Source organism: Apodemus sylvaticus, chromosome 19, assembly GCF_947179515.1.
Source record: "Apodemus sylvaticus chromosome 19, mApoSyl1.1, whole genome shotgun sequence".
Classification (NCBI taxonomy): Eukaryota; Metazoa; Chordata; class Mammalia; order Rodentia; family Muridae; genus Apodemus; species Apodemus sylvaticus.
Window position 1 is genome coordinate 27,233,163 of NC_067490.1, and position 22,244 is coordinate 27,255,406.

The following is a 22,244-nucleotide window of genomic DNA, read 5'->3' on the forward strand; positions in this document are numbered from 1 at the left end:
GGCTTCTATTCGCAGAAGATGGAAACCCAACCCAATAGAAGTAGGGGACCAAAGAGCAAGGAGGGGCGTGGCACCGATAGCGGGGACATCCAGAGCCTGAGCCCTGTGGCTGTGCGCCTCCGTCCCAGCGGGAATCCCCTCTCCAGCTCCATGAGCTCTGCTGGCTTCCTTGGCATGCTATTCTTATGGGTGCCAAGATGGCCCACTCAGCAGCCCAAAGGAATGAGAGCGTAGGTCCCAGAGTTAGCTTTGCTTGGCTAACAGGTGGTCTGGGACAGAAGTGGGGAGTCTCATTGCAGCCCAGGGGTGCTTAGGAAGTCTGGGGGTGATCATTGGCCTCTGGAAGACCTGGGAGTTTACGAGGTGGCTGTGCCCTGAAGGATGCTCCTTCGTTTGAGCAAGCTGGCACGCCATGAGCATGACCCTCCTATGTTTCCTTTTCCTCTCTTGTTCAACCACTCCAGGTTCTTCCGTGACCCAGTTGCTCGCCCGAGACATGGACAATGACCCTTTGGTGTTTGGCGTGTCTGGAGAGGAGGCCTCCCGCTTCTTTGCCGTGGAGCCTGACACTGGCGTGGTGTGGCTCCGGCAGCCACTGGACAGAGAGGTGAGGCATGCGACTCCCGAGTCTCAGCCCTTTTCTTGAGGACAATGGAAGAGGGTTCCGATGGAAGAGGCTCACCGAGGGGAACCCTCTCCCAAGGTCCTATCGTACCTCTGCTGGGTCCATTTGTCTCAGTGGAAGCTCTCTTCCGGGTATGTGGTAGACCTGAGGCTGGACTGGGTTAGATGGGAGTGTTCTGAGCCAGGAGTGGCATTGGGTAAGCAAGGGGGGCGTGGCCATGAGGTCATCTCTTGTGTGGGGCGGAGTAGTCTAACTACCCCTGCAGATTCTTCTAGAGCCGCAAGCATGGTAGTCCTTAGCAAACGGAGGTAAGGGTTTGAACACATTCCCGGGTCTAGTTCTCTCCTACAACTTGGAACATGGCAAGAGAAGTGTTCAGTGGTTCGTTCCCCATCCCGCAGACACACGGAGGAGGCACAGCCAAGAATGACACCCACGATTCTTGACTTTGTTCATTCGCGGTCTTCAGGAATGGATTCACTCGCTTCCCCAAATGCCAAGGGACAGTGCTGGCTTTTCAGGGACACCTCTGGGCACCAGGCCCACATGAGGTCCTGGGCGGTGCTAGAGACCGCATAGCCACACCCAGGGCCTCTCTAATTCTGTTCTCTCCCTCTCTCCCTCCCTCTCCATTTAGACGAAGTCTGAGTTCACAGTGGAGTTCTCCGTCAGTGACCACCAAGGGGTGAGTGTCCCTTGTGGCCCTGTTGTTCTAGAACAGGCCGTTCTGGACTCCTCGGGTCTCTGGGCTGTGTGGGTGGGATGAGGCGAGATGGGAGAGACCGTGTTGAGCGAGCCCTGCACGTTTCTTCCCAGGTGATCACACGGAAGGTGAATATCCAAGTCGGGGATGTGAACGACAACGCTCCCACGTTCCACAACCAGCCCTACAGCGTCCGCATTCCTGAGGTGAGCGATTTCTAGGGCATGTGTGTGGTGGAGATGACGGTTCCCGGGACCACGGCTGGTCTCCGGTCGGGCTGGGTAATATGTATGGCGATCTCTGAGTACAAGCAGATGCACCTGTCTCCTGTTCATACTCTAGCTCAGATTCTACTTGGGGCCAATGAGAGTCACCCATCCTGTGAACCTTGCAGGCCTGAGAGAAGGCCTACCTTCCCTCCCCCCATTGCACCCCCCCCCCAGCAGAGCTCACCCCCACCTGGAGTTAGTAATGCAACAGAAGCTGGGAGAGGCATATGCCCTCTCTCCTATCTGCAGCCTGCTGTGAGTCTTAGACAGGGCATATTGGCAGGTCTTACTGCAGACCTGCTTCCCTTGGCTAGAATCCGGTTCCCGCAGGACTGGGAAGCATGCAGGTCCCTATCTGTGTGGTCTGGCCTGCAGTCTCCCAAGCTTCTGTTCTGTGTACTCCCAATAATATGTTTGCATGAGTGCATGCGTGTAAAATCAAGCCATCGCTGGTAATTGAGAAGTACAAATTATTGTATTACAAACGGTTCGTTAATAAGCTGGCTCCCGATGGCACCGGGCTCTCTTCGCCTGAGGTCCCCTCACCACCGTGGCCGATGGCAGTTAGCTATGAGAAGACTTTGATGGAGGATGGTATAGAGCTTCTAACAGTCCCTCGATCCTGCCCCCAGGGCTGAAGCTGGGGGGGAGGGGCAGCAGTAGGAGCTGGGTTGAAAAGGATGAAGTTACCCCGGAAGGGTAGGCTGGCACCAGATACTTGAGTCATCTGTCACTATATAGTAAACAAGACAAGGCAAGAAGTCTCTAGATTTAAGTGGGACGGGGACTTGCCCAAGGTCACACAGCTGTAACATTGACCCTAACTCCTGGGGCAGCAAAGATTCCCTGAAGGATGAAGGGGTCTTGTCTCATATCCCAGAGGTCCTGGCTGTCGTCAGTCGGTGGTGACACCGGCTAAGGGTCCTACATGTGTGCCAGTTGGAGGCTGGGAAGACAACCGTACTATGGCTAGGACTGCCCAGTGGTGCCTGCGCCCCCTCCTCACCTGGGACAGGATGGTAGGAGAGAAAGAGAGAGAGGGAGAAGGAGGGAGAGGGAAAGGGGGAGAGAGAGAGAGGGAGAGAGAGAGGGGGGGGAGAAGGAGGGAGAGGGAGAGGGAAAGAGAGAGAGGGGGAGAGAGAGAGAGAGAGGGAGAGAGAGAGGGAGAAGGAGGGAGAGGGAAAGAGAGAGAGAGGGAGAGAGAGAGAGGGGGGGGGAGCGCCCATATTCATCAGCGTGGAGGGGCATGGTACCCTGCCATGCCCGTGGACAGCAGCTTGGCTCCGGGCTCTGGCTCACTTGGAAGTGCCCCTAATTCAATTAAGGGCCTCTACGTGCCAGTCTGCGCTCCGAGCCTGGACTCCGAAGCCAAGGGCATGGCTCGGAGTTAATGAGCCTTGTGCCCATTGCTCAGCTGCTGTCCTGGCAGGCCCGGCTGTCCTCTCTCCTCCCTGGAGAGGGAATGGCAGACAACAGCAGGGGCGAGAGGACAAGCAGTCCTGTCCCTTTCTCCCGGCCCTTGGGCTGGAACCTTGGGCTGGAAGCCAGTTCTTTCCTCTTGCCTCCTGCAGAGATGCGGCTTGCTGCAGGATATCACCCCTGCCGGGACCCCCACGGGGGCGGGGGGGGGTGTCCTCCAAGTCTCTTGGCTTCCTTTGTACATCCAATTAGCAAGGATCGTCCACTGCGAGCCCTGGCTTGATTCCACGTGGCTTTAGTTCTCAGGAGGCCTGGGAGGCTAGAGAAGCAGAGACTGTAAGTGCTAAGGCAAATAGCCCCAGGACAGACCCCTGCCACTAGCCTTCCTTGTCTCCTAAGAATGAAGATGTGACCCCGATACCTGCTGAAGAAGGCTGCTCCAGAGGGCGCACCGTGCTGGAGGAAGGCCTGCGCAATTTATTTGGTCACTCTGTGTCCTGATATTTGATGCTGGCTTTGGGGCTGTTCAGTGTGTCCAGCTAGATGCTATCAGCTGCATGAAGGCCCAGCCATCTTGGCATAGCCCAGCCTGGGCCTGGTGTGGTCACCTGAGCTGGAACTGAGCTCCTTGGCTCAAGCCCCAGCTGGGGAACCAGCACAGGACCTGTTGGCCCCTGGCCTGGAATGGGGGGCTTAGAGTTCTCTGCTTTCTCGTTAACTTGTGGATGCCCTGGACATGCCTTGGTCCTCTGGAGAGGCAAATTCAATGGTGGAGGCCCCGGAATGGGAGCGGGAGAGACTCTAGATGTGATGGGGTGGAGGGAGGGGAGGGCATGCCACAGATTCCCGCTGGGAACGAGTACCTGGTGGCTGCCAGAGTGACTGGGAGTTCCTAAGGCTTCCTGGAGGAGCTGGCTTTCCAGTAGACTTTCCCGGAGGAAGGACAGTAGAGATAAGGAACCTAGCCTCTGGTCCTGCCATGCAAACTGCTTGGGTAAGGCTATCTCCCATAGCCTTTCTATTGGCGCATGTGTGTGTGTGTGTGTGTGTGTGTGTGTGTGTGTGTGTATGGAGGGGTGGATACAGCTGATCACCTAGGGATTAACCAGGATCTGTCCAAGAACCTAAGAGTGGAGTCCAGTAGGACATGCTCTTTACTTCCTGGGATTTCCTTATGCTTTGGGGATAGTGGGAAAATTCCTACACTGCGTCCATCCACCCACCCAACTCCTCTATGAGCATTTAAGACACTGTACCAAATCCCTTACCTTCCTAACCTCAATGTCCCCAACAGGGCCGTGATGATTACTGGTCCTTGTGGTCAGAATAGCATGGCTATTGAGCCTTGCTAGTGAACTCCCCGTGTCAGGAGGCATACAAGCAGAAGCAGGAGGACCATGCGCCTCCAGACACCTCGCATGACATATTAGAAATGGGGTGAACCAGGGGGGCCCTCCAGGGCCCCAGCCAAATTTCCTGGGAGGCTGCTCAGAGGTAGCGTCCCAGCCCCTCTGATTTGGCCTTAGTAGACCAAGGATTGCCGGCCGAGGGATCTGATTTTTGATACGGGTCCTGCAGCTAGCTTAGGCAAGTCCGTGATCCATTGCTGGGCTCTGTCCGTCCTTTTAAATTTTTCTTTTGGACAGGGTCTTGTGAAGTCACCTAAGCTGGCCTCAGATACACTGTAGACCTGTGCCGCCATGCCGGGGAGGCTAGAAACCTGCAAGCTGGTGACAGTGAGCCCAGGTAGGGTCAGAGAACATCACAGATTGACTGCGAGGGTTTCTGAAAGCTGCAGAGAGGAACTGACTAGGGAGAAAACCTTTATCCATCCATGATGCCCATGGCGACCTCAGTCCCTGAGGCCAGGAACAGTGCAGTGGGAGGTCCTTAAGCCAATCCCCCCAGCCTGTCCAGTCCCGTGCCTGCTACCTCTAAGGGTCCAGCCTCTCCTCCAGGAGGAAGCAGACAGGTGTGTGTTTGCATTTGTTTGTGCTGTCTTCTGTCCTGCCCACTCCCCTCCCCTTGCTAAGTGGCTCTCCATGTAATTATCCATTTTATCAGGGCGAAAGGCCCTGCAATTCAGTTGTCGAAGCTCTAACGAGGGAGCTCAGATGCTTTCAAGTCTGTAAAGAAAAGGGAAATCCGGCTAGAATTGGCAACTTAATTCACCAAGCCGGCCTCGACAGACCTCATTAAGCCCCCGTGTATTCATTTCAGCCTAATGGCTGTCACGCTGACTGCTGTTTGATTTGCTGTAATAGACTTTTATGGCCTGCCAATTTGCTCAAACGTGTTTGCCTGTGTCTGCGCCCAGCGGTACTGCTCCACTACCTCGGTGAGGGGCCCCGGCCTGCCTCGCTGACCTTCAGTGCTGCCCAGCCCGCTGCTCTCTGGAGGCCAGTTCTCAGTCCTGCAGGGTGCTGAGTGAGGTGACCCTGATGCTGGGGTATTTGGGCAGGAGGGTAGGTGTGAGGTTAGAAGTCTTGAAGGGCTGGTGGCTTCTGGGACAAGCAATCGAGAGTCCCCTGGAGTCTCAGGGACACTGTGTCCTTGATTTTCGAACAAGTACAGTCTCCTCAGCTGGGCAACTCCGGCTTTTATCCATCTGGTCACAACCCACCTTCCACCTCACTTGGGTGACTACTCCTCTCAGCTAGAGAGCTGGATCGTACCTACAGTCTGCCTGCCTGCCTTTCTTTAGTCTCGTAACCCTAACTCATTAAAGTTCAACTCAGTTGAGCCGTCAAAGCCCAGGTGGGGTCCGTGCAGCCTGATCTCCAATGTGCCTTTTTTATTTTTATCTTTTCATGAATACAACAAACATTTTGAACAGCTACTGAGCGGGACCCAGGATTCTCACGATGTGGACACGCAGGGGAGGAATGTGGATTCCCTGACTTTCCGGTTATTCTGCGTTGATGAGTGACTTATTCTCTCTATTTATACTCTTTTGCATCCCTCCCCACACTCCTCATATCTGGTCTGTCTGTCTGTATGTCTGTCTAAAAGGGCTTCGCATGTAAGGCAAGTGCTCTAACACTGAACCCACATGGCCAGCCCCCTTTCATTTTTTCCTTTGCAAGAGTCTCACCAAGTGACCCAGGCTGTCCTTAACCATTCTATCCTCCTGCCTCAGGTTCCAAAATAATTGGGATTACAGGCCTGCACCACCAGGCCCAGCTCAGACATCTGTCATCTTCTCTAGAAGTTAGATAACGACATTTGTCATCAATAAACTCATTGGGCCCGTGCTAATGCAGGTGGGAGAGGCTCTTAGCCTCAACAGCCATGGATGCTCTGAGCTCTTCATCCTCAGGGAGGGCTACTTTATAAGGAGAGAACCCAGTGAGTAGTGTCCGAACGTGTCTCAACGTATTAAATGTCATGACAGCTTTGTGTGTGTGGCCTAACGGAAGCATGTGGGGGTATGTGCTAGGTTCTAGTAGGATGCGTAGGAGTTCATTAGAGTAGGTAACTAATATCACATATTTTCTGGAATCTTTTGTTATTTTCTTATACACTGGACTTTCCCAAAGAAGGTGAATTCTAAGCCAGACTCGAGGCCCTATTGAGGCAAGATGGTAGCTGGAGACAAGGAGTTTAGGTCCCTTGCAGGTGTCCGAACTACTTCAAAGAGACAAATGAAGACAAAGCCAGGCTGAAGGTCGGCTCCCTGGCCCTGCTCTGGTCTCTGTGGCACTTGAATCTCAGAGAGATCTTTGTCAACTATGGCTTCAGGTTGTGAAGAGGCCTGGGAGTGTAAGGAAGGTCCTTTAGAGAGCTGGCCTGCAGTCCTACTGGGTACCTGCTCTGTCACTTAATAAGGACAGACCTTTGTTGATTTCTTGTATTACTGGGATGAGATCCCATGACCAAGGCACGAACTCACCCTATGAACTATAAGCCTCCATTAAACGCTTTCTTCTGTAAGTTGTCTTAGCTGTGCTATCTTAGTGCAGCAGTAGAAAAGTTACTAAGGCAGGAAAGTGAGTCCCTGGTCATCCCAGCAGGGAGCACGGCAGCAGGCAGGAAGACATGGTACTGGAGCAGTAACTGAAAACTTACATCTGGGCCCACAAATAGGAGGCTGAGAGAGCTAACTGGGAATGGTCTGAGCTTTTGAAACCTCAATGCCTGTGCCCAGTGACATACCTCCTCCAACAAGGCCATACTCCATCAAGGTCACACCTTCTCCAACAAGGCCACGCCTCCTCCATCAAGGCCACATCTCCCCATTAAGGCCACGCCTCCTCCAACAAGGCCACTCCTCCTCCAACAAGGCCACGCCTCCTCCAACAAGGCCATATTCCATCAAGGCCACGCCTCCTCCATCAAGGCCACATCTCCCCATTAAGGCCACGCCTCCTCCAACAAGGCCACTCCTCCTCCAACAAGGCCACGCCTCCTCCAACAAGGCCATACTCCATCAAGGCCACACCTTCTCCAACAAGGCTACGCCTCCTCCATCAAGGCCACACCTCCCCATTAAGGCCACACTGTCATTCTCACTCAGACCAGCACACTGGGAACATGACACCAGGATGCTGTTTCCATTCTGGAAGTGGGGCTGAGAACAGAAAGACGCAACATTGCCTTAGCTAGAAAAGACCTGGAGGAGGAGGAGCAGCCAGACTTGGTCTTCATCACTTTGGGCCAGCAGCTTCTCTTCCACCTATGGAGTAGAAACATTTACACCCTATTCTTTATGTACACTCTCAGAACAACCCAAGGAAATGACTATGGGTGTGCAAAGTGCTCAGCGAGGGGACCAAGACAAACATCTCTGCACGTGGCTAGGCTGTGACCCTTACCTTCTGTAGAACTGTCTCTGTGAACAGGGCAAGCAGCAGGCTTGGTCACCTGGTTCTGCTGAGTACCAAGCCAGGCCCCGGCGTGTGCACTCACGGTGCCCAGGGAGTGGCTCGCCGCAGCTGGACCTCGTGACGGGCGGAGCCGTGTCACCTCTCTGGCTGGTGGTGCTCCTGAAGATGACAGGAGAGTTTATACAGGGGCTTTGCCAGCCAGAGTATCTTCCCAATGTAGATGTCCCTTTATGGTGTTCATATAGATGTGAGGAGTAGGTGTGGCATTGATCTGGGATGGGGGACCCCTTCATACCCCACCCTCATTTCCTCCTATAATATCAAAGTGGTTCAAAGCTGGCGGCCCCTGGATCTCAGAATATCCATGCACAAATGTATAGGGAGTCATGAGTTGTTGACTGTGTGAGCCCAGAGCACGTGAAGACCCAAGGAAGCCAACTTCCTAGTACCCCAGCTGACCTCCATGCCTTCAGTATGCGAGTAGCAGTGAATGATTTATGAACTGCATCCTCAGGTTGCAGGAGAGGTGGGGGTGGGGCTCCCCCTGGCATGAGCCGCCACCCCCTCCAAGGTGTCAGTTTTACTCACGATAGTGTCGTCTCCCCCACGCCAGGGAAGGCAGCCCCTTGACAGGCCGTGTTAATTTATATGTCGGGGCTACGGTGCCTGCGGCCCCCTCTGCATCTGTAACCAGTGCCCTATTGATCTGGGAGAGAGTGAGCTATAAATCATCTTGGCCTGGGAACTCTGCTGGCCACAGTGGGGCAGCCAGCTCCCCAGGGTAGCAGCCTGCGATGTCTCTATACCCCAAGGCTCTCACTCACCCTCTCACTCACGGCTTTGGTCTCCTCCCTCTGTTAGCACAGGGACAGATCCCAGATCCCTGGGACCCTCTCTGCCTGCAGCAGCTGACATAGCCAGCACTGGGCAGGCAGCAGAGATGTCCCTGTGCATCCAGCTGCTACCTGTCCCGAGGATGAGGAGCAGGAGGGAGAGCAGAAGGAGGGAGAGGAGGAGGAAGAGGAAGAAGGGGAGGAGGGGGAGGAAGAGAAGAAAGAGGAGGATATATGTGTATATATATATATATATATATATATATATATATATATATATATGTGTGTGTGTGTGTGTGTGCGTGCATACATATATATATATGTATATATACACATATATGTATATATGTGTGTATATGTGTGTATATACATATATGTATATATGTGTGTATATGTGTATATATACATATATGTATGTATATGTATATATGTGTGTATATGTGTATATATACATATATGTATATATGTGTATATGTGTGTATGTATACATATATATGTATGTGTGTATATATATATATATATACACACACACACACACACACACACACACACACACACACAGAGGGGGGAGCGCATTTAAATACTTCCATCCATAGGGTCCTGGGACACAAAGCCTCAATGAGGAAATCACTTGCCATGCAGACCTGAGGCCTGAGTTGGAATCCCCAGTGCCCATGGGAGGCTGGGGAGAGGAGAACACACCTGCAGTGTAGCATCCTACAGTGAGATGGGAGGCAGAGGCAGGAGAATCCCCAGGAGTGTGTGGGCCAGCTAATCTGGTGTGTGTGTGGCAGCTAGTAGTAGAGACTCTGGCTCAAGGTAGAAGGCCAGGATTGACACCTGAGTTTGTCCCCAAACCTCCATACATGTGCCATGGCTTGTGCCACCACACGAGTACAAACACACACACATACACACACACAGACACATACAGACACACACAGAGGCAGGCACACACACAGAGGCAGGCACACACACAGACACACACACAGAGGCACACACATAGAGGCATACACACACAGACACAGACACACACAGAAAGGTGCATCTTTCTCTGGGACCTCCTGCTCTCATTCATCTCCACGACGACTCTGAGCAAAAGACTTGAGTTTTACATTTATTGTTGAAGGAAATGGGCCAAGACGAATCTGCCTGACGACTTTTCTCCAGGTCCCCAAGTGAAGTTACTTGTACAACATGACTGTCTATGGCAATGTCCTTCTGGGCACCTGTGCAGTGTGCCCCACCGTCTCCAGCACCACCCACTCACTGCATCCTAGTGTGTGTTTGTGCGCCTTTCTGGTGCCTGCTTGTGATTGGCTGCAGGCTCTAGGGATGAGATCCTGATTAGGCCAGAATAGGGAAAGGGGCCAGGAACACTGTGATTTGTGTCTCTGTTTGCCTCATAAAGGTCAAGCTGTCTTCATATTTGATACACAGGTCAGTGGGGTCTAGTGACAAGTGCGCCTAAAGCCCAGTGCCAGCTCTATGCAGTAAGGCCAGCCCCATTGGTGTCCTGTGGCTGGATGGTCATAGTCCCTGCAATGGCCTTGGGCTAGCGGGCCAGTGGGTAACCAGAGGCTGATGCTATTCCAGCTGTCAGGATCAGTTAGGTGAGAAGAAGCAAGTGACTGTCCCCCACAGGCTTGCCTCCATCCTGTCCTCAGCCCCCTCCTGCTCCTTAACTACCAGGAAGGACAGCAGTAGGCCCAGGAAGCCTGACCCAGATACACACTCACACAGGTTCCTTGCACTCTCCCTTGTCTGGGGAAGGGACATCGAGGACCCTGTCCCTCCGAGACCCATGTAACAACCTCTTACTCATGTGTATGAGGCATGACCAGGCTCACGGGTACCCTTCCTGCACCCTCCACACGAGGAAAGAAAACACCACAAGATGAAAGGAACCAGATGTTATTAAAATGACCGTTTGGTTTTAAAGACAATAACGTTCTTTTCAGTGACATCATTTCCTTGTCACTTCTAGCTGGGAGTCTTTGGGCTCATAGAGGTCTCTGTCAATGACCACAAGTCCCATACGGAGACACAGACTTTGTAGAGCCACCTCGAGGGTTCCAGGGATGCTTGGGTATGTGCCAGGGCACCTTTTTATTGCCTCTTACCTGTCCGATAATGACCCTTGATACAGAAAGAAAGGGTGGCTGGTCCTGATGGCCCGAGCTTGGAGTCCAGCTGTTGTCTCGTGTGGCTTCAGTGGTCTGACACTTTCCACACGGGCCCTCCTGGCTAGCCTTCTCCTACAGTGGGGGATCTGGGTAGCGCTGGCTTTAAAAACACTGCGTCCCAGGAGGCCACAAGAAGGAGCAGCTTAGGCATGTATTTCTGTGTCAGGAGAACCTGTGGCTGGCTGTGACATCGATCCTGGATCCCTGCTGGCATGCCTTGTGTTGGATTCATAAATACAAGTTCATAGGCCAAGCTGGGTGGCCCAGTACCGCTCTGAACCTCAGTGTCTTTATCTATAAAGCTGGTGTGCATGGAGTTATAACAGTCCAGTGGAGGCACAGGGTGGCCTTTGACTGTACCTCTGACTGTGAGTGGTCCAAGACAACTCAGGAGGTTTCCTGGAAATGGAAGGTGGGCTCCAGTCAGCAGACATCAGGGACCAGTGGCCGGAAGCCAAGAGCTCAGTAGGAGATGGAAAAGGTAGAGAGTCTGCACTGGAAAACACGGTGGGGCTGACTGCGTGGGTGTGAAGACCAGGGTTTGAATACTTGGAACCCACGGAAATGCCGGGAGGACACGGTGATCCACGTGATTCCAGTAGGGAGGCAGACGCAGGGATCCCCTAAGGAGACTAGACAATTGGTGAGCTCTGGGTTCAAGAGACCCTCCCTCAATGAAGGAGGTCGGAGAGAGATGGAGGAGGATTCCAACATCGGCCTCAGGCTCCCACACATGCACACATAGGTTCACACCTACGCCAATGCACCCCTGAACCTACACATACACAAAACATATGTGCACACGTGAGACTAGTAGAAGAGGGGTTGATGAGATGGCTCAGTGGGCAAAAGACACTTGCAGAGCAAATTTGGTCTGAGACCTGAGTCCGGCACCCAGAATCCCTATAAAGGTGGAAGGAGAGAACCAGTTTCTAAAAGTTGCCATCTTGACTACCTACCCCCATCCTTACCCTGTGTACAGCATGACGAGTGATGCCCACCCCCCATTAAATGATAGCACAGTTTTAAAACACTTAAGCCCAGGGGTTGGTAGATGGCTCGGTGGTTCAGAATACTCAGTGGTTTGCTTCCCAACACCCACATCGGGCAGTTCTCAGCTGCCCATAGCTCCAGTTTCAGGGGATCTGACACCCTCTCTGGTCTCTTTAGGTACCTGCACATACATGGCACATGTTCAGATGGACACACATACACATATGTAAACATACAACCTTATCGAAGCAAGATAACACACACAAAGACACTGAAGGGGAAAAAAATGGCCACGGGCACAGAGAAGTAACAGGGATAGCCCGTGTTCCTATAGACTCCTGTCCCTCAGGGGGGACAGCCCATGCACACATTCTGTAGGTGGTCAAGTCTCCCAAGAGGGTCAGTCTTATTCAAGGCCATTTGGCCGGGGATAAAGCTCTGGGGACCCAAGCTAGTTAGAGAAGAGTCTCAGGGATGCAGCATAGAGGACCTGTGTCCTGAAGTCCATTCCTGGACCTGAGGTATGTTCTGTGTCCCCAGCCAGGGCAGGGTGGTGATGCCCCTCGATGCCAGGGTTGGGGCCTGGAGCTGTATCGAGGTACAGGGTGCAGGTGTATGTGATGAGCTTCCAGTGAGCCACGTTCTGCTTGTCCCCTGGGGTGCGGGGATTTCATCTTAGCCCGTGGCTTCCACTTATCCTAACAAGTATTGTCAAAACAGCTCGGGGACAGGCTGCAGGCCCCCATGACACTGAGCCCCTCAGCACAATGGGCTGTTTTGATGGTTTTGCCAGTTGCCTGACCCTCCTTGTTTCCTACCAGGAGGGGACAGCATTCTGGCAGGCTCTTCTGCAGACGGAATTAGTGTAATTTCTCTGATTCCCCAGCAGCCTCTAATTACTTTGTAACTTTGTGGTGCTTGCTAGAAGTGGGAGGGACTGGGCTTTTTCTCTTTATAATAACCTTAAGTGGGAGCTGCCTGTCCATCTATTAAAAAGCCCGCTCTTCTCTCCAGATGAGATAATGCCACAGGGAGATCTCGCCCCTGGCATAATCACTAGGTACAATAGAATAGTCCCTGCCTGCTTTCTCCAGCATCCATCGCCAACCCTCCTCTCCAAGGCAGGGAGTGAGGAGAGCTCTAGGCCACGTCCCGTCCTTGTTGGAGAGGTCACAGACTCGGGCCAGTCCCCTCTCTGAGGCTTGGCCCAGAGACCCCTTGTAGCTGCCGCTTGTCTCTCTGGTTCCAGGCGTAGGCCAGCTGCAGTCCTGCCTTTACAACACTACCACGTCTCAGAGCCGTGTTAGCATACGCCCGTAAGCTGGGCTGAGGTTGGAGGACTTGGCTGTGCCTATCTTTCCTGTGTGGTCATTTTCCCAATGTGCAGCCTCTGGTCATGTGTGCCCTGTCCAAGATACACTCTCCAGGTGGGCAGTGTGCCCTCTGTCAGCCTTTTGTTCAAATCTTTGTTCCCTCCCTAGAATGGAGCAGTCAGAGAGGCTGTCAACCATCTTTTGCCTTCAGCAGTATCCAAGAGCATCTACCTCCAGACTCTTCCCTTGCCCTGATCTTGGGGTGCTTTCCCACTGCCCCAACCCCAGTTTCCAGCCGGACTGGACTCTGTCCCCTGACCTTGGCCCAGCCTTCCCATTGGGTGGCTCAGGGTCAGCAGGTAGGCCTGCCCGTCATAGCCTCCTGATAATATACTCAGGCAGGCTCCCTTAGCAAGTCAGCGAGACACCTCCTGACCAGAAAGGGGTGACGACCTTACTCGTGGCCACGTTGCCTTTTCAAATCTCTTGCTATCAGTCTGTCAAATAGGGCTGCTCGTCCTGGGTCTGTACCCCACACAGGGACACCGCCCCAAAGTTGACATTTGAAGTGTAATCTCCACTATGAGAGAGCCAGAGGGGACCTTCAGCACCTGTGGCATTTGAAAGGGGACGAGGGAGGTAGTAAGCCTCTGTGAGTCATAAGGGTGGAGCCAGAATTGAGTCCTTGTGGCTTCTTGGGATGAGGAGGGTAAAGGAGATGTTTACACACACACACACACACACACACACACACACGCTCAGCAGCACCCTTGCACAGCCCCAAAAGACAGCCACCACAAGTGGGCTTTAACCTCCAGTCAGAACTATGAGCCAGCCCAAAACAACCTTTTTTTTTTTTTTTTTTTTTTTTTAAATTTTACGATGTTCCTACCTTTAGCGGTTTGGTTGCAGCAACAGAAACAGGGACTATGTAGTAGGGATCAATGAAAGGAAGGCTTGAAGCCTCGTGGGCATGGCACGGGTCACTCACTGGCACGCTCCGTGTTACTGAAGCAGCTGTGTGGAGAGGTGACAACTTCCTTCACCTGAGAGGGTGCTTACCACGTTACCTGTTCAGGAAACAGGCCTAGCCAGCCCCTCCCCCCTGCCCCAGTTCTCCCAGCTCCTCCCCTCCCCTCAGGTGACCTTGATGTCTGTTTCTGGGGTGCACAGTGCTGTCTCCCCCTGATACCTTCATACAGGTGCCTATTAGGGTTTGGGTTTGGTTTGGTTTGGTTTTAGGTAGAGCCTGGCCCGAGACGCAAAATCTGTCCGCCTCAGCCTTCTAAGTAATGAAACCACAGGCGTGGTTTCATGTGGGGCTTCTGTCAGCCTTTTAGTAGTTGCCCCAGCTCCTGGAGACAGACAACCAAGCCTTTCCTGGGAGGCCACTCCGCCCCTCCCCCCCAACGGCAAAGGGAGGAGCACTGTATTAGGAGTCCCTGGACCAGAGGTGAAACTTGAATGCTGGGTACAGCATCAGCAGCTGCACCCTGGAATGTTTGCTGTCTGTGAGCCCAGTAGGTGTAAAAACAGGTGACATGAGAAATATCTGTCCAGAAGGGATACCCTGTCTCCAGCTTAGGAGACCTCTGAAGGTCCTTGAGCTGGGTAGGAAACTGATGGAGTAGAGGAAATAAAGAGAAAGGAAGAAAAGGAAAAAAAAAAGAGCTTCAAAGCAGTCCTTAAAATTAGTATGAAAGGTGGACTCCCAGTGATATAGTTAGGGAAGCCCAGAGAGGGCATGCAACTTATCCAAGGTCACACAGCTTAATCCCGGCTCTCACTATTTTTGCTGCGCCCAGATGAGTCTGCACAGATCTTGCCCGTGTAGTATCTAGTCAGGGTTTAGGGTCGGTTGTTGGGTTTTGCTGTCTCCAGGGAACAGCCCTGAGTCAGGAGGAGGGAGGGGGAGAGTAGGTGGTGACAGAAGGATTCTTTCAGGTGACTTTATTGTATTCCAGCATCTTCTGCCTCCTTCCAAGTTGCTGTTCGTATCAGCAGCCCAATCTCTGGCCCGCATGAGAAAACACAAAAATCTTTAAAGGTTTCTTCGAGAGTGGAATGGATTTTTTTTTTCTTTGCTGGTCAGGGCTGGGGCAGGTGGAGGACAGAGGAATTCATTCTTGTAACGCATTGTCTTGTACCTCCCCTCCCTCCAAACCATCAGGCCTTCCAAACCCAGGGGCTAGCAAACCCTAGAAGAATTGTACCAACCCCAGCCCCAAAGATGGAGATGGAGGCCCTGCGTCAGCAGTCGCTGAGGCGGAAGACTCTAAATGGTGTGGAAGTAATGCTTAAAGTGTGCCGCGATTACAGACATTTCCAACGGGCCGCGGGCAACCCGGGCAGCGCCAGTGGCTGAGGAAATAAATCCTCAAGGGTGGGGCCTCCAAGAGTCTCATGGCTGTCACCAGGCACAGGTTGCTGCAGGGAGCCCCTGGTGCAGGGCAGGAAGGGAGTAGGGCTCACTCCATCAGTCTGGTCCATCTGACCCTTCTGAGTTAGAGCTTCTGGGGATGGGCAGGAGCCTGTCTCTTCCTCTCTTCCAGCTGGAGATGGAGCACAATGGTAGGGTGCTTGCCTGAGGCAGGCAAGGCCTTCGTTCCATGTCTAATACCCCACACGAGAAAGAGAGAGAGAGAGAGAGAGAGAGAGAGAGAGAGAGAGAGAGACTATGAATCTGTCTCTCTCCCTGGTGTGCTCTGTCATCTAAGCTTTTAGAGTTCCGCCTGGTTTCCTCTGAGTTCAGAACTGGCCCGAGTTGGTCACAGGGAGGACACCTCTTTCAAAAGAGTAGGCATCATTTAAAGATGACTCCCACCTTGTTACCTCAGCTGGTCACAGGGTTTTGCTGATGGGATGGCCCTGTGTGGTTGTCAGGGGATGTTCAGAGAAGGTGTGTGTGTGTGTGTGTGTGTGTGTGTGTGTGTGTGTGTGTGTGTGTGTGTGTATGTGTGTGTGTGTGTAATGGAGCTTAAAGATGGAAGTGTCAAAACACCACAGTGATACCTAATACCTTTGTACCTTAATTAAAAACATAAAACCTTATAAAAGGACGAACACAGCCAGGAGCTGTGGAATGCACACAGACCAGAAACCAGAAAGGTGGGGCCCACATCCTCTCAAGGCCCTGAGAGCGCCCAGCCAGACTCCCGCTGAGTCCTCACGAACTCTAGAACTCAAAGATGATACATTTGTGCTGATTTAGGTCACTCAATGTGGAATAATTTGTTCCAGCATCCATAGGTCTTCAGCACAGAGGTCTGCTCTGAAGGCAGAACAGCAAGCAAGAAGGCAGGCGGACAGGGAGGGGGAGAAGGAGGGAGGGAGGGAGAGAGGGAGGGAGGGAGGAGGAAGGAAGGAAGGAAGGAAGGAAGGAAGGAAGGAAGGAAGGAAGGAAGGAAGGAAGGAAGGAAGGAAGGAAGGAGCATGGGTGGCTGCAGTCTATGGCCCCTTGAAGACTCTGGTAGTGTTAATCCTTATCCTCAGTGATATCCTTTAAACAGAAATTGAGACCTAGGAACTTGGGATCAAGAAGCTGCCCCCTGCAGTTTAACTCTCAGGTTGTTGAGGGAGGGGCAAGGCAGGCAGTTCATCAGTCCAGCGCTGGCCCAACTCCACGCCACTTTGACCTGGCTTCCCTGCCCTTGACCCCCTTGTAGGGGCTAAACCCAAGCAGGCCTTCCTCCTGGTGGCAGAGATGGGTACAGCAGCTGGACCTGAGCTTGGGAGATTGGCACTAGCCTCAGGGGCAGAACAGACAGACCTTGCTGGGCACCAGATACAGGGCCCTCCAGCTGATCACAGAACATCCTTCCTCAGGGCACAGGAATTCTTCCTGCTGAGCACAGGGCCCCTTCCTACAGAAATAGGGTCCCGGCCTGCTGGGTTTTCCATCTGCGGGTTGTTGCTGAAGTGTATATAGAGTCCCCAAAGATGGAATGACTGTCACCCACAGGCCCCTCTCTTTGAGGAAGGAGGAGCAGGGCCCACTGACCATTGCCTCCAGACTTTAATCAGCCTCTGTTCCCATGGCTTGTCTCACACATAGGGTACTAGGACTTATCAGCGGGTTGAAGATAAGTCTGTCTAATAATCCCTAAGGACCATGTCTAGGAGTCCTGGGGATGGGAAAGGTTGAATAACAGTAGAAATGGTAGCAATGATTTCCCTCATTTGTTCATGTCTCTGCCACAGGCAGCTGATGACATGGGGGTATCTGTTAGCTTCAGGTTCTTACAACAAAGCCACTGGGCAATGCCCCCCTGTGAAGTTCAGAGAAGTTTATTGTGCTGATAGCATTGGGGCCCAGTGTCTGCATGGCACACCTCAGGCTTGGCAAGGGCATCAACTCATGGCACATGGTGGGCACCATTGGTGAGAAGAAGCTATTGTATGGAGAACCCGGGATGAACAGAGCACAGGCTAGGTTTCCCCAAACCTCTTTGAAAGTGCCTCTCCAAAAACCTATGGACCTGTCACTAGTTAGTAGCACCAGCCTGGGAATTGCATCTTTTTTATGTAGATCTCCTAGAGAGAATCAACATCTGGGTCATAGCAATAGGCTTAGGGTTATTCCTACTTCTAAGCTAGGGCCTGCCTCCCAGAAAGACCAAGTTAGCTACTTATATCATACAGCATACCTGGGATCCACTTACTGCTTCTTGTGGGTCATGGGACTGGGCTGTGACACGGGACTCACACCACAGCTAGGAACCGTGGCCGGGGTTCCCAGAAATCCTGCAGGGATAGCCAGGGTTTAGGAGTTGGGGTCCCTCAAACTCTCCTTAGAGCCTTTCCTCCAGGACTGGGGTGCTGGATGCCTCCCCCAGCCCCAGAGAGCCCGTCTAGGAGTGTGTTCCTAGAGAGACTGCTCAGCCTGTGCCAGCATGCACGCTTGCACACTCCTCTCCGGGTGTCCGCCCTGCCTCCTTCTGTCCCAGTGTCTCTCTCACGGGTCAGCGCCCCAGAGCGTTAAATCATGAACAAATCGGCTGCAGCCAGCAGGAGGGTAAGAGGACAGAGGGAGGGGACATGGCCAGCGAGGCCATTAGCAGTATGCTGGCCAGGCGGACGAGGCTCGGCTGATTGGGTAAGTGGCTGGCTGGCCTCTTCTTTAGAACAGGGCTAGTCAAAGGCCTCTATGGTAGGACGTGCCTGAGACACACGTGGACTGTGTGCCTTTCTGAGGAGTCATGGGACCTGCATGGCTTGCAGCCAGAACACCCAGTCTGTTTTTTCTCTCACAAGACAGTGTTCAGATGGACCCTCTTCTTCCCTGACCAGTAAGATTTTTAAATGCATCCTGTGAGGGAGACAGAGGAGAATATTACACCCAAATTGGTACATTGTGAGTTCTAGCCTGAGCCACCAGGCCAACAATGGAGTTTTGCTGGCCCTGGTCTTTCTTGTCTTAGAATGGGGACACTCACCAACTTTCAAAAGGTTCTTCTCCGTTATGAAACACTCAAGAACGGGGCACACCTGGCCACAGTGAGTGCTCTAAAGGCTGAGGTGGGGCTTGGGGATCCGTGCACAACCATTGTGATGGTTTGGATAAGGTTGGCCCCCATAAGGCTCTATTTGAATGCTTAGTCAACAGAGAACAGCACTATTTTAGAAGGCTTAGGAGGCGTGGCCTTGTTGGAGGAAGTGCGTCACTAGGGGCGGGCTTAGGGGCGTTAGAGAGACCCAGTTCTCTCTTTCCCTGTGGCCTGTGATCAGGATGTAACTTTCAACTACTGCTCCAGTATCATGGCTGTGGTCTTGCTCTCTGTCACGATGGTATAGGACTGAATCCTTGAAACTGCAAGCCAGCCCCAGTTAAGTGCTTTTTTCTTTCTTTTCTTTTTTCTTTCTTTCTTTCTTTTTTTTTTTTTTGGTTTTGGGTTTTTTGAGACAGGGTTTCTCTGTATAGTCCTGACTGTCCTGGAACTCACTCTGGAGACCAGGCTGGCCTCGAACTCAGAAATTCGCCTGCTTCTGCCTCCCAGAGTGCTGGGATTACAGGCGTGCGCCACCACCGCCTGGCTAAGTGCTTTCCTTTTTAAGAGCTGCCTTGATCATGATGTCTGAGACATAGCTATGACAGCCCCTACAGAGTAAAGGAGATGCTCTTGCTGATAACCTGTTCTCTGTAACAGTACTGGAGGTTTTTTCTGTGTGCCTTTCTTCTTGCTGGGCCTCTGTTTACCTATCTAGAAAATAGGGTGGTATCTTTGGCTGTGGCTGTAAGGTGCAGAGAGGCCAGTGGGTCCAAAATGACAGCAGACTTGGCGGCTGAGCTCCCTGGTCCTGAGCGGCCAATGCTTGGCCAAGGCATCTGGATGGCACCCCCGTGCCCAGGAGGGGATAGCAGCCAACATTCAGATAGGGACAGACATTATGAACTGTGCCATTCCATGGGGCCTCTTGGCACTTGGGTTGCAGTGTTCTCCCCAAACAAAGGTCATGGGTCAGTCATGTCCCAATGGCCAGAGAACAGGAGCAGGACATGTATGGGTGAACTGAGGTTCAGGACTTCAGGATACTCTGGATTCACCTGGTGCTCAGAACAAGCACCTCCGGTACTGCAGTCCACGGGGCCTGGTAGGGGGCATCAGTCGGGCAGGTCCATCCCTTCTGCACGGTTGGCCTCGCCGCCGGCCCGCCGCAGACACGGCTTTTTTGTTTTTGGTTAAAAAGCCTCATTGGAGCGTTATGATATTGCAATGTGAGGGTAATTGAGCTGAAAGCTATTCTCTTCCTGCAGCCAGCGCGATAGGAGTGATTGAGGTGCCGGGCCTCCCCACCGGCCCCGGGGATCCTGACCGAAGTCCCAGGCAGAAACAGAGCTATGGGCAAGGAGAGCCGTGATTCTGGGATTTGGAGAGCAGACAGCCGGGGGCCCCATGGGCTGGTACAGACAGAGGGTCCGCGGTGATAGGTCTTGGGAGGCTGGGCTCTGGCTGTGTCTCCTCATCGCCTTACCACTTCAGTTTCTCATAGGACTATTCCACCCTCCCTCCCTCCCTCCCTTCCCCCTTCCCTCCCTCCCTCATTCCCCATCTCACCTCCTCCCCCCTGTCTTTCTGTCCTGGAGGTTGAACCCAGAGCTTCTGGAATGTTAAGCAAATGCCCCATTGCTGAGTCAGACTCCCAGACTCCTACAGGGCTAGTGGTAGGCAAGCACTCTGCTGCTGACCCAAGCCCACAGCCCCTCACCCCTACACAGTTCTCTGCTCGGAGCCGTCCATAGCAATCCCTGCTGCATTCTGGGTAAATGCTCTCCTTCTGACCTATACCCCAGCCCCACCACTGGCAGATACTAGGTAAGTGTACTACCATGTAGCCAGCCCCTACTAGACTCTGATTCATTCTCTCTCTCTCTCTCTCTCTCTCTCTCTCTCTCTCTCTCTCTCTCTCCCCTTTCTGGGTCTCCCCCAAATTGTACCCCACTTCCTCTAGCATCTAGATGCCACAGTGTTTACTAAGCCACCTACAAGGTTATATACCCATGAGCCTACCCAAGGCACCTGTTAAAATACAGCCTCCAATTCTGCAGGTCTGAGACAGGGCCCACGGGCCTGTGTGGCTTCTAAGCTCTCCCAGATGCCAGTGCTTCAGGTCTGCCGATCTCACTTTGAGAACTAAGAAGTTAAGAAGCCATTAGGGCCAGGAAGCCATTGTCTACACAGAGTCTGAGTAAGCGTGACCTAAATACTCAGCGTAGGCTCCAGCCATGAGGAGCCACTCAATGTGACAGGACAAGATGTCCCCGTGTGGTTGTGCAAGGAACACACTGAACAAGGAGGTGTGTGCTAGGGAAGTCTTAGTCATGATACTTGGCTTGAAACTGCGCCTCCTGGGACTCACTGGGTAAACTGAGGCAGAGCACAAAGGCATCCTCGTCCACCGCCCAACCTCAGGTCTTCAGTCAGGATATGTAGACTCAAGGAAGAGACCAAAGTACTTTGTGTTTCTCTGCCTCGACTGTTTCTGGGCAGGGGTGGGGGCTCCCTCGGGGGAGTGCTTGCCTCACATGCATGGAGCCTTGAGTTCAATGGCTTCAGCACCACACACACCAGGTATGGTGGGACACTCCTGTAATCTCAGCACCTGGGAGCGGTGGAGGCAGGAAGCCATTGTCTACACACAGTCTGAAGCCAGCCAGGGCCGTAACAGAAGGAAGCTGGCAGCCCAGTTCAGCACTCTCCTGCCCGCCGCCTTCTCCCAGCTTGTAGGGCTGAGCTTCAGACACAAGGCGAGGAGGGTTGCAAGCTTCTGTGGAGAGGAGGGAAGGGCCCTAATGAACAACATGCCCCACCTATCCAGCCACATCCCTCAGCCACACAGCCGTTCAGACGCTTGGACTCTCCGCCTGCTGGGATATTAATTGCCACGAGGCTGAAGTGAGGGGCGCCCATTAATATGAGCTCCCTCAGAAGCGAGGAGCCGGCCTAGGCTGGGACTTTGTGCTTATCTCTGCCGACCAGGCTTTCTGGGGACGCAGCTCCCCTGGCACATGGCCAGGCCCAGTGAGGACGGATGGAGAGGCCCCGGCTCTTCTGACTGTGCTGGGGATCCCGGCTGAGCTTCGGCTCCCTTCCCCACTAGAACCACAGGGTTGGCAGGACCTCTCAGCAGGCAGAGCCATTGCCACAGGGCAGGGTGGGCTTTGAGTTCATGTCACACCCTGACCTAGCCCAAGTTCTTCTTTCCCTCGGGACACTCTGCCAGAGGCCATAGGGATGGTTCTTGCTTATTGATGACAACAGTACCCAGGGCCCCGGCCACCTTTCCTCCTCCTCCTACTGTCCCAATAGTCCAGCATCCCTTTCTCTCTGTCCACTACCCCAGAGAACAGAGTAACATAGAATTGCTGTTTACAGAACGTATCCTGTCTGGAGCTGAGCCCAGCACTCTCTAGGACCTTTCATTCCTTGACCCCCTTGAAGAAAGATCTGCCCACTTCCCATCATGCATAGATGGAAGCAGAGGCCCAGAGACGATGTGGTACTGCCTAGGGTCACACAGCAAACTAGCGTGCCCCCAACTGTGCATGACAAAGTAGTAACCTCATCTCAACCCATGGC

General features: G+C 53.0%; 1 protein-coding gene across 1 annotated transcript in view; it reads left to right on the top strand.

The window, feature by feature from the left end:
- Cdh23 (cadherin related 23) overlaps window positions 1-22,244 on the top strand; it is a 393,910-nt gene that overhangs the window by 98,050 nt on the left and 273,616 nt on the right. The window contains exons 4-6 of the mRNA XM_052163611.1: window positions 465-607; window positions 1,263-1,310; window positions 1,442-1,534. Of these exons, the coding sequence (XP_052019571.1) occupies window positions 465-607; window positions 1,263-1,310; window positions 1,442-1,534 (284 nt within the window). The remainder of the gene's footprint in view (window positions 1-464; window positions 608-1,262; window positions 1,311-1,441; window positions 1,535-22,244) is intronic.